A 12,336-nucleotide genomic window follows, 5' to 3' on the forward strand; every position below is an offset into this window, starting at 1 on the left:
ACCAACTGAGAAGATGACAATTTAGTTTTTTTTATTTTTTGAGTTGCAGGAAAAAATAAACACGTGGCCCTGTGTTTTGTTGCTATATTTTTCAAGAGTCCGTCTACATCAGGTTATTTCAGGCTGGTCTATACCCGGCGCTCTGCGCTCGAACATGTTTGTATCAGCTGAGTCTTGACTCTGTTGTGGGTGCAATGACCTACATTAGTGAGTCTGATTGTAACATTTGTGGCTAGGTTGTGGTTTCTCTGTTTTGAACATCATGAGTGTATCTGTGTGTGTTTGTTTGGTGGGGAACTTGCCTTGTCCAAGCACTTGTCTTGTGCCAGCTTGGCTTTGGCTCAATGACTTTTTTCCCTTTTTTTCCCCCCCCTTTGAGTGTGTATGTGTGTTTTGGCTGCACCAACGCAAGAGCTGTAGCAGTGGCTCAGTCCTCGCTGATTTCTTGTCTTAAAGAGACATCAGACCCACAGATGCAGCTTCATGAAGTAGTGGCCTGTCAAGGTTGATATAGTTTTACTATGATGTTACGCGTGTGGACACTAATCTTCTCTCCTTTCAAACCTCTCATTATAACCATTAAAACTGAAGATTTTTTTATTTAAACATACCTTTGGTGGTCACAGCTGTCATTGGAGGTGAATTGATTTTAAAGGGGAGAAGAGTAGAATGTATTCTGAGGGATACGGTAAACTGACTTCATTGAGCAAACTTTAGCTGGTCAAGCAAAGACTTGAAAAAAGACTTGAAAAAAGACTGACTGAAAAAAGTTAAGTCTTGTTAATTTAAATGAGTTTTTTATGAGTACAACGGCTGTTCAGGATATAAAGGACACCACAATGAGATAAGGAACCAGCTTAGTTTTAGAAACAACATTATAAACATAACAATATTGTAAACAAAATTAACATCGTTATTAATGGGAATATGTCAAGATCTGATTGTAGTTGTGCTATCAAGTTCTGTGTGTACTTAAGATAGTGTTAAGAAGGTTAACCAAGTACAGAATCATCACATAACGTCATTCAAACTATGATACAGCTGCCACTCAGGAAGGGTTATCATACCAAAATATCATCTACAGACATATATATTTTCAAAAATCTTAAGCAAGTTTAGTCACCTTGAGCTGTACTGACGAGTGAATTTTTGGGCTCTGGCCCCTGGACTAGTTGAAGTTGATGTGTGTGTTCTATAGAGTTGGTAACAAAATGAATAGCTTTTTATCTTCTATGTTTTTATGACCTTAGAGTCACGATTAGGTATTTATACACTAAATAAATAGATATAGCCACTATCTTTACTAAAACAAAACAAAGTAGCTCCTTGATGTAAAGTTCTAGAAAATGCTTCTTTCCCTAAGATACAACAAATCCGTGCTGTATCCATAATCCAATACTACAATCCAATAATACAATTAACAAAACAGCACACTTGATGTTTATACAGCACACTTGTTGAGCTGTAAGATGCACACAATAAGTGTGGAAGATGGTGCTTTACACTTAATGAGTTTTGAATGAATATTTGCATATCTGAATAGTTAGATCCACCCTTTGTTCACGATAGTAATCGTGTATTCATCTGCAACAATCACCGATCAATACAACCACATTAGCTCGGTAATCAGCTGCTCCAATCAGAAATGTAGCCTGAAACTGTGTTAGGTGCAGCTAAAATGTTGTTTTTGTAAAAATGGTCTGTCAAGGTTCAGGCAGGGTAATGAAAGTCAGATTAAAGTTTTTTTTTTTATTTTAAACAACTTTTCACAAAATGAGTTTTGTGTAACCTGCATAAAACTGTGAAATTTTGTTTTTAAAAAAATCTCAGAAGATGTCAAGCCTGATTTGCAAATAGAGAAACAAATTTGCTCGGCACAGAAATGCAAATGTTAAATGCAAGTTTAAATGGCTGTAATTGCTGAAATATCTGAATTGTTCGCTTTATTATCCAGTCCATAAACATTGTGTGGTTTTCGGTTGAGCAGAGTCATCCATGAGTGACTCTGACACAGATGTGAAGAAAATGGAAAATGCAGGCAAAAGCTAAAGATTGGAACAATAGCCAGGGAGATGATTTTATGGATTACTGGAGTGGAGAAAACAGAGTGAAGTTGAGTGTTGAATTGTTTTGAAAGAAGGCACCAGCAGTTTGGCTCATTAACTTTGATGAATGGACCAGTCACTGCTTTACAGCCATTTCAAATATAAACTTTAACCCTCACAGCCTCAGCCATGTGAATGTCTCTAGAAAGGTTGCAGGTTTTGTACAATTGAATCAAAGGGGAAAAGGGAGATTTGCACATATTACACAAGAATAAATATAGAAAAATATAAATAGGAAAATATTACAAGCAAAAACATACCCTGACCACAATTATCAGTATTCGTCACTGCAAACAGTGACAAGTTTCTTTTAAGCCATCTGGACCTGTTTTGCATCTATCCTTCACTTCTAGGTATTCATACACTTACCGGTAATAGATTGCTGGAGTCTTTTGGAAATGGTAGATTTCTGTTCAGTCCAAAAGTTTTCAGTGGGATTTGTGTCAGGACTTCTTGCTGACCACTTAAAAACTGCCCATACCCTCCTTTTATAGTCCATAAAGTTTGCTGTTAGATGTGTGATTTGCGTCACTGTCCCGCTGAAAGGTCCCAAGACCTTTGACTTGAAAATGAAGAGGGTAAGAAAAAGGCTCTTGGTTATATTCTGATTTATTAGATTATTTGACACATTTAGAGCCTCAAGAACCAGAGTCAACAATAAAATCCCCCATCAACATATAACCTCCACCATGTTTTGCTCTTGGAAGAGTTTTCCCTTTCCTTCAAGGCTTAGGCCCAATCCCAATACTCCCCCGACTTTTTTTCACTAGCCCTACTTTTCTTCACTCGCTCTAAAAAAGAAGGGACAGATTTTCGGGCACTTGAAATCTTCCCAGGGGCCTGTCCCAATACTCCCCCTACCCCTCGTTTTCATCCCTACTCCTAATCAGGAAGCTGAGAGCCAAAAGCTGTTTTAATTGCAGCTGTAGCGCTGTTAACACTTTATTAAGTTTTAATATTTTTTCAGGCGTAAAAGTAACCGTTAAGATCCCCAACCTGGGCTCAGTTTATCCAAATATTATAAAATGTATATATATTATAAAATGTTAAGAAATTTGCTCCGAAAATTTGGGGATTTCTGCCTGTCTGCCGGCTCCGGAGCTGATTTATGGTTCTGCGTTAAATCGATGCAGAGCCTACGGCATACGGCGCGCGTCGCCGCGTAACCTACGCCGTAGGCTCTGCGTTGATTTAACGCGGAACCATAAATCAGCTCCGCTATCTTCACTTCAGCTTTATCTGAAAGTGTGTAAATTACCCAGATAACAGCTTTGTGGTTTCTGAAAACTATTATATCAGAAACATCCAAAACAAATCTGACGAGTCACAGGATTATTTCTCTCTATTTCTCACAAAAAAATGCTTGCTCCCTCGGTCACAATCTGAGACGAGTCTGCAAATGATGTTTGCCCTCGGTCGGCGAGTCAAATCGACGCAGAGCCTACGGCGTAGGTTACGTAGCCTACGCCGTAACAGCCCGTAACGCGTAAACAGCCTGTATTCCGGCGCGATCTTCGTGAACAATAGGCAAAAAAAGGGATTATGTACATTCACTGAGTGAATATTATGAAAGTAAAGTATATATTTCTCGCTAGAAATGTAATCAAAACTCATTTTTATGCAGAAACTCAAAATATTGATTTTATTCACTAAAAAATAAGAAATATCCGCCATGTTTTTTTTTTTGGATTCAGTCCGCAAATGACGACGAAAAGCTTTCTGGGAAATTTTTTGGTCCCTAGATCAGCGAGTGTGCATTGGAAAACCCTTGCTCTGAAGGGACAATTCATAGCCACTCGCCCTCGTTATGCCCACTCCCCCTAGGTGAAAAGAGGAATTGGGACACCACTACTCTCACGGGAACGCGCAAAATTTAGGGGAAGGGATGAAAACGAGGGGTACTGGGACAGGGCCTTAATATTGTGGCATATAAATAAATGGATGTACTCTATTCACACATTGCTCTACACATTTTTCCGTCCGTTGAAACAGAAGCTATTCTTTCTTCAGTATGCAGCGTATGGAACCATATGGATCATTAAACGAAACTTTGCAACTGTGTTTTTTCCGCAGTCCACATACAGTAGGCCTTCCCAGATGTCTGATAGAGGTTTCCTTTCACCAACACAGGATACAAATTCTACATTTTATGATGAAATTTGATCAAAACTCTTTATTCTAATATAATTTTGATGATGCAGAATATACTTATTTACATTTATTTTATTAATTATTTTCACAGTTTACTTTAAACAATAAGTCTGACAACCACTCTTCCTCCATTTAAATTCAAATACAGCTGCGTACAGGATATATAATACAGGAGTTTCCTATAGGTTGAACGATTCAACAACGTAGATGGAACAAGGAAATGCTCTATCTGGTGGTCTATTTTATTTATTTGTAACTATTTGCATAAAAGACAAATTAGTTCTGAAATCAGAAATCACTGGACAAATTGATGATGAAGAAAGTTCATTAAGCAATTTGGAAAAACAATCTGCAATTTGAAACTGACAAGTACAAAAAAATAAAAAATAGCAGCAATAGAAAGCAAGTATGTTGCTAATTAAAAGTAATGATTCTTGAGCATTGTTAACTTTTATACAGACTCTGGGTATAATTTATCTCCTGGACAATGTAATGTCCCTTTTCTTTCCTGGGGGTTTCCATGGCAGCAGTCAGAGGTGTGTGTGTGTTTGTGTTTGAGCTTGTGCTGGTTCCTGACGCGGGCCGATTGTCACCACTGCAGTTACTGGGGGAGTGTTATTCTGGTGCTCGGTTGTGTGATTTCTTTTTTTTTTTTTTTTTTTTTTTAACTGTAAAAGGGATTATAGACGTCAGCCATATATTCTTGGATTTCTTCCTTTTTCATTTTGTAAACTGGTTGAGCACATGGCTTACCTGGTGCTCTAAACGGTTTGCTTGTATATGTATATGTTTCCACATTTATGAAGTATTTTTTAAACACATTTCTTATATATTTATTTATTACAGACATCTATCTAACTATAAGGGAAATAAAATGGTTTTATAAAAGTTCTTAACTACATTTTCCTTAATATTTTAAGGTTTGTTTTCTTTCAAATAGTTATCTAAATGTCATCTGTTGCGTTTAGGATTTCTTTAACCGTTATGCACACATTTCTCTGTGTGTTTACACGTTCGGATCGATTTAACTATTCTTGAGAAATGGCATGTCCATTTTAGTTTGTTTTCTCCCACTTGTCTAAAACTTTATACGTTTATATTCTCTAACTCAGATACAGGGTGCGAGTGTGTTTACATTTGATTAGTAATGAGCTCTTTGTTTCGGCTTTTTCCTCAGACATGGTACACGATGTGCAGGTGAAGTTGCTGCCGCTGCAAACAACTCCCACTGCATCGTGGGAATTGCCTACAATGCCAGAATAGGAGGTGAGCGAGTGATGTTTTTATTTATCAGCTGTGTGTGGGAAGCTGATGTTTATTCAGAAAAAAACTTGTGTAGTTAGGTGTAGTTAAGGCTTTATGACCTATAATTTATTTGATACTGTCTCTTGAATGCTGTTTGGAAAATATTCCAGAGTCAGTCCACATTCTTCCCTAGATGTTCATACTTAACAAATCATTCCCACCGTTTCCTGTGGGCGGGGGTATTATTATCCTGGAAGATGCTACTCTCTTCAGTGTAGAGTTTCAGTAGAGTGTAAAGGTGAACACCCAGAGCAACTTTCTCTTTGGGTCTATTTATTTCTGAAGGAACAAACGACCCCCTCAACTGTAGGGCTTATTTTTCCAGTAGTTTGTTACTACTGGAAATTTTTTCCACTAGGTAATCTGTCTGTGTTAAATAGCCGTAACAGATAAAGCTGTTAAAATGCAACTAGTTATTTGGTAATGCCTGTTTCAACTGATGATTTTTGTGCACTAATGTACTGGCATGTCCTGTTTTTAGTTTACAACAATAATTATAGCAGGAGAATGTCCAGTGGCTGCTTTATTAAATCTTGCAGCAGGCTCTGCAGGAATACCCTGATGAATTTTTAAACTTGACTTTGTGTTACTTCTGCTCACGTATCAGGTGTACGAATGCTGGATGGAGATGTGACGGACATGGTGGAAGCCAGGTCTCTGAGCCTCCACCCGCAACACATTGACATCTACAGTGCCAGCTGGGGACCTGATGATGATGGAAAGACTGTGGATGGACCAGCGTCTCTGGCCAGACAGGCCTTCGAGAATGGCATCCGCATGGTGGGTGCATCCTCACATTCGCATGCAGGAAAATGTACAAATAAACATGTGCTTCATTGCTCAGCCAAGATTTTGACATTTGCATTTATATGGAAAGAAAAGATATAAACGCACGCTCAAAGCAGATGTGTATTTCATGGCTGTACACTCGGATCCCAGATTTGTTATTTTTACCTGCGAAGGTCCAACTGACATGAGAGCACAGCCTTACACTATTAGCATACATTAATTTACATATTCATAGCCTATTTTGCATAACAACAAGTTGGAACTAAATGAAGGAGGTATCAAAAGTTCGCGTGGGGTGGCGGAGGCAGAAATGATTTCCTGATTACATCTCATTATCTACATTTACTAAATGAAAAGTGGAAGGTTGAGAACAAACAGCGTTAAAAAAAATAAAGAAAACTATGGGGGGAAAAAGATGGACAGTAAGTGTGAGTAGAAGACGATCCCTATTACTCCTGACAGGCCGGCATTTGAAGATGACAGGTGAAAAACGCAGTTGTGAGGCGGCATGCTTGGTAGAGAGGATATTGCTGAGAGCAGGTGTTTTTGGTTGAGATTGACGACTGGTGAGAAGTGCACTCTGGCATGCTCTGTATATCGTGTTCATTCATAAAAGAAAAAGGGAAGTCCATCTTTTGCTTCTAAACTTTAACCTCTGATTCTGTGTTTTTTTTTTTTTTGTTTCTGGCACATATGATTGCTTTTAGTCCAAAAATCAGGACATTCATGGGTATTGAATATCAATACCTTTTTTTTTGTATTGATCAAATTACTTCGATACCAATGAGTACTGCAACAAAAACAAAACGATGCCCCCGCCTCTCTGCTGTTCACGGTGCAGCGAAGTTCTTCAGTTACACCGATCCAAACGTCAAATCCTGACATGACAAAGTGGTGCTAACTTTAGTTGATTCTTGAGAACTCTTCTTTTCTGGGTTGAGCTGAAGCCTTCATAAGCTGAACTTGGGAAAGACTCGATGGGAGTGTTTGTAACTGTTGAGACTGTAGGTGAGTGAACAAATTTGTGCTTGTTTGGATTATTCAGTGGGCAGAATTCAACTTTCCCAAGTATCAAGCATCTTTTGTCAGCGGTTTAATGATAAGAGGATCCAAAAGTCAACTTCTATGTAAGCAGAGGGAACTGGATGGAACCTGACTGTAATACAAACTATCACAACAAAAGCAGCAGAACCAGGTAGAAAGATTGGATATCTGTCCACTTGCTTACTCGTTCCCCAGTTTTGGTTCTCTGCATTAAAAACTTGTATCACAGAATAAGTTGATACCTAATAGGGCTTAAAAATAACTGAAGTAAATGACATTCTATAATTTCTTTGAATCTACTTCAAAAATACATTGAAAATTTCTACGATAATGTTAGGTTAAAATAACATTAGAGTTTAGAAAAGACGCAGCTCCGTCAAAGTGTGAGCACCATTTTTCCTTATAAGCAGACAAAAGAGCCATGTTTAAGAAGTTTTTGTCTCAGTTTAACAACAGTGGCTGTGGTTGAGTGGGTAGAGTGGATGGCGGGTGTGTGAAAGGATGGATGAATAACACAGCAGACGCTTTATTGCAGAATCCGAACAACCAAAAAAGTGCAGACCATTTAAGAAATGTAGTACAATTTTTATAGGGAAAAAACAATTACAAAGAAAGATTAATCTCATTAAATATGATATGATATGATGTGTACTCTTCCAGGAAAAGATGAATCTTGTTAAGTGTTGAAGCCAATACATTACAAATTCAAGCAAGTGTATTTATTTAACTCCAGTAACAATATAAGTGCAATCTCAGCCAGTAAATAAACTTTCTTGTTGGTGGCAGCGACATAATGAGACAAAAACTCACCTCCCATATGCCAAAATACACTTCAACGCAGTGACACTTCACAATGCCAACTTAACATCCCATACAACGTGGCCAGCTAAAATATTACTGAACTTGGATCAAGTCAGCTTAGATCTGTTCCCAAATCATATCAGAACTGATGAAGTAAACTGGCTGGTATCTGATGTTGTTTAGCACTTTGGCTCTTGCTGCAGTCATTTCAGATCTTAAAAAAAAAGAAGAATTAAACCAAAACAAACTTTGCCTATGATGAATTACTCCTGAGTACTGAGAAAAATGGTAATTCTCTAAATGTAACTTCTCTGCATTTTTTCATTTTTTTTACTTGTTAGGGGAGGAAGGGCCGTGGCTCCATCTTTGTATGGGCTTCAGGTAACGGCGGACGTAGCAGAGACCACTGCTCCTGTGATGGCTACACAAATTCCATCTACACCATCTCCATTTCTAGCACAGCTGAAAGTGGACGCAAGCCCTGGTACCTGGAGGAATGCTCGTCCACACTGACGACCACATACAGCAGCGGGGAGAACTATGACAGAAAGATTGTAAGGAGTTACGTGTGTGTATGTGTGTGTATGTGTGTGGTAGATTGTGAGATGGGATGATGAAACACACACATGTTAAGGTGCTTCATGTTACCAGCATCCATGACCTAATTTTATTCAAATGTTGGTACAGAACACCACAGATGCAGCTTCACTTTTGTTTTCCAGTTTCCAGAGTGTCCCAAAGAGATTTGGAAATGTGTGTCTGCTTGTAAATTTGCACACAGTGCTTAAATCCACTTGAGTGGGCAGCATTATAGAACTTGGCGTTAATTTGGTCTTTTGTTTGTGTGTGTGTGTGTGTTGTGTGTGTGTTTGTGTGCATTTTTGTGGGTGTAGCGGTCTGACCTCGTTTGACTCAAAGTGACCACTTCACTCCGTTGACCCTGTGGCATGGTTGAGAGACAGTTGGCCACTTTGTGCTAGGTTGTCTGGCAGTGTCTTGGTACATTCCTCATATTGACACCACAGATGGGTGCCCACAAACACACACACAGGCTCTCTCTCTCGCGTTACAATTGACCTACACTTAACAGAAGGACTTCATATCGTAATTTGGGCATGTCGACTGCACCACATTGGGCCACTTTCTCTCCTCACAAAATCGTTACAGATTCTGTCTCTGTCCGTCTCTTCAAATAATTCCTCAAACTTTTCAGCCCAGATAAAGGTCCTTTGATGAGGGCTAAGACTGGAGGTTAGCCAAGCTTTTCTTGGCTGACTGGCTGTCAAGCTGTCGGACTAGTTAGCTGATTAAAGTACATACAATCAAAGTGAGCATTAGGCTCTTTAATAACTTGTTCTATCATCTCGTATTGCCTAATACACTGTATCCTTTGTTTCTCTTGAGGTTTGAGCCGATTTCTTGGAAAAATCCCTGTGTGTGTGTGTATGTGTTTGTGTGTGTGTGTGTTTCCTTGTGCTATCTATAGTACAGCAGTGTATCAAAGTTGGAACGTGTATCTCAGGAGTTTCAGGTGTTTCTATATTCACCTGATCATCATGACTTCAACCTCTCTCCTGCTCTCTCCCTCTTGTCCTGGTGTCACTGTCTTCACTGGCTCATTCTTTGGATGTTTTTTGATGTCCTTTTTTGTCTCCTGTCTTTTTGCTTCCACTCCTTCTGGTATGTCATTCCTGTATTCCCTCTGTATTTCTTTACCCTGCCCCTCTAACGCCTCCTTTTCGTTGATCTACAGATTACAACTGACCTGAGACACCGGTGTACAGACAGTCACACGGGGACATCGGCCTCGGCTCCCATGGCCGCTGCCATCATCGCTCTGGCCCTCGAGGCAAAGTAAGATCCATTTAACTTCACCCCTTTGTCCCTTGCTTAACCTAAAATGCCCTGTTGTCCTCTGGCATCATTGATTTATTAAAGGGGAACACGTGAGGCGTTTTTTTTTTCCACATCGTCACCAGTAGAAAGAGTTAACTACTTGGTAAATACTTGAGATTTGTGGAGAGACTCTCAGAGCTTCAACGGGGTTTCAGATTATGTGACTCAGTTTACAGCTGGACTAAATGCTCCCTTATCACCCTCTTTATAGGATGAACAGTAACATTAATGCAGCGCAAATTTGTGCCATAACATGATGGCTGTAACACCTAATTTTAGCACGCAAGCACTGTGTGACGATGTCCTCATATTTAGATGCTTCTTTATTTGTGTCGGTGCAGCTGACAACAATGTTTTCTGTTAAACATCTGTATGAATGTTGTTTAAAAAGGTATAAGTGTGTGCAAATGGTGAAGGCAGGCAGCTCAATGAACGGAGTCACCAGCTGTTGTTGTTCACCTGTCTGTCACCCAGAGCAGGAGTGGGGGAGCATGTTGACGACAAACCAATAGTTTGACTTGCTCGGCTGGCAAAGTGTCTTAGCTGGGGGTACTAGAGGAGGGCGGCGCTGAGACTTTTCTGTCAACAACACTACTTGTCTTTTGGCTGCTTTAATGGCTGTGTTCTTCCTGGCTGGATTAAGTTTTCTTTTGTGCGGTGACAACCAGGTTCAGCTGCAGTGTAAACAGAATCTAGCTCCAAACTGGGAAGGTGACAAAACAGTCTATTGAGCAGAATTATGAGTACGTGCACTGGGATTCTGGAGCAAGTCCTAAAACACATTTGCATTTCTTTTGTTTACTGTGATCTTTTGATTGTTTTTTGTTTTTGTTTGATCTCAACCGTTAATGAATGTGGAGGCAAGTACTTGATGCAGAATATGAAAAAAATTCCAGTTAACTTTAAAGGGTATTGTTTCATTTGCAGGAATACTGAAACTGGAATATATTGTTACATTGTTAGACTGGTTTTTAAAAAAATGGGTGGGGGGGGGCGGTACTTTGGGGTTGTCCTTACAACTTGTGTTTTTGTATTTTTGTTGGGTTTTGATCAAAGTTTAGACATAATTTAATCATGGAGGATGCCTCTAGGCCAGGATTCTTCTTGCCAAAAAATTCATGTATAATGCACCGAAGTTCCATGAAGAAACAACATGAAACATTTAAGAATGTATTTATTGAAAGCAATTTATTACACTTGGTTTGCATATCTTGGCCTCCTGCCTTCAAGCTGCTGTTGTTGGGGCACAGTGCAAAAATCTGTTGAGCACTAAAATTGTAATAAATTAATTAATTGGAAGCAGGGAAGTGCAGGTGCGCAGACTTGAATTAAGTTCATCATCACATGTTGAGCAACTCAAGTCACCGAGGTCACATCGATTAACCTGGTTAATCCGGTCCAAATCCCCTCCCTATAGAAAATATTCTCCGTTTCCCAGCAGTGCTAGGAACGTAAGCCTGTTTCCTCAACAAGATTATCACACACAGTTTCTATCCGGCCTGCGTTCTATTCCTTTGCTGGCTGTCACCCCTGCTCTGTCGTTCCTCCACCACTGTCCCAGGGCTCATTTCTTATTGTTTTATACGATTCCACCAAGACAAGCTCTCCCCTTTTCTTTCTTTCTTTCTTTCTTTCTTTCTTTCTCTTGAATGCATCCACGAGCAGTCAGAGAGAACAGGGTAACGGAGGAACAGGGGCACAGTTTAGACAAACAGTGTACAGTACTGATCATATCTGCTCTTATCTGGTGGAGGACGGTGAGCAAACGTTCTGTGATAAACATGCCACAAAGCCATTGCCCTGGACTTTTTGAAGGGTTTTCTGGGTATGAGAGTGTACTGGAACACAGGAGTTATTTAGAAAGCTACTGCAGGCTCTGTTCTCTGATGTTTTTTATCCTTTTCGTCCCTTCAGAAACGTTCCTCGCGTTAGCCTTTCCTTGTATCCTTTAAAAATGAAGAAATGGAAAAGTGAGTGCGCAAGCAAGTAACTGATCCCTAGCAAGACATTTAGGAGGGATAAACAAGAAGTGAGACGAACAACCTATAAAGTAAACTTCTTATTTTAGGAAGTTTAAGGAAAACCAAGCAGCCACAAGTTTATTTGTCCGTTTGTGTTCATTTCCCATCTTTTTAAAAGTCTTATTACAGAGGCAGATTTTAGAGTAAATAACAGTTTCTTTTAGGGATCAGTCTTCTGTTGGAGGACGAAACTAACGTGACGTTTCAGTGAAGTCTGTTTTAGT

General features: G+C 39.4%; 1 protein-coding gene across 3 annotated transcripts in view; it reads left to right on the forward strand.

Moving 5' to 3' along the window:
- The window catches only part of pcsk5b (proprotein convertase subtilisin/kexin type 5b), a 59,050-nt gene that overhangs the window by 18,193 nt on the left and 28,521 nt on the right, over nt 1-12,336 (forward strand). For all 3 annotated transcript variants that reach the window (XM_061729235.1, XM_061729236.1, XM_061729237.1), the window contains exons 6-9: nt 5,434-5,522; nt 6,169-6,341; nt 8,537-8,749; nt 9,949-10,049. In XM_061729235.1, the coding sequence (XP_061585219.1) occupies nt 5,434-5,522; nt 6,169-6,341; nt 8,537-8,749; nt 9,949-10,049 (576 nt within the window). The remainder of the gene's footprint in view (nt 1-5,433; nt 5,523-6,168; nt 6,342-8,536; nt 8,750-9,948; nt 10,050-12,336) is intronic.

This window comes from Cololabis saira, chromosome 9 (assembly GCF_033807715.1).
Source record: "Cololabis saira isolate AMF1-May2022 chromosome 9, fColSai1.1, whole genome shotgun sequence".
Classification (NCBI taxonomy): domain Eukaryota; kingdom Metazoa; phylum Chordata; class Actinopteri; order Beloniformes; family Belonidae; genus Cololabis; species Cololabis saira.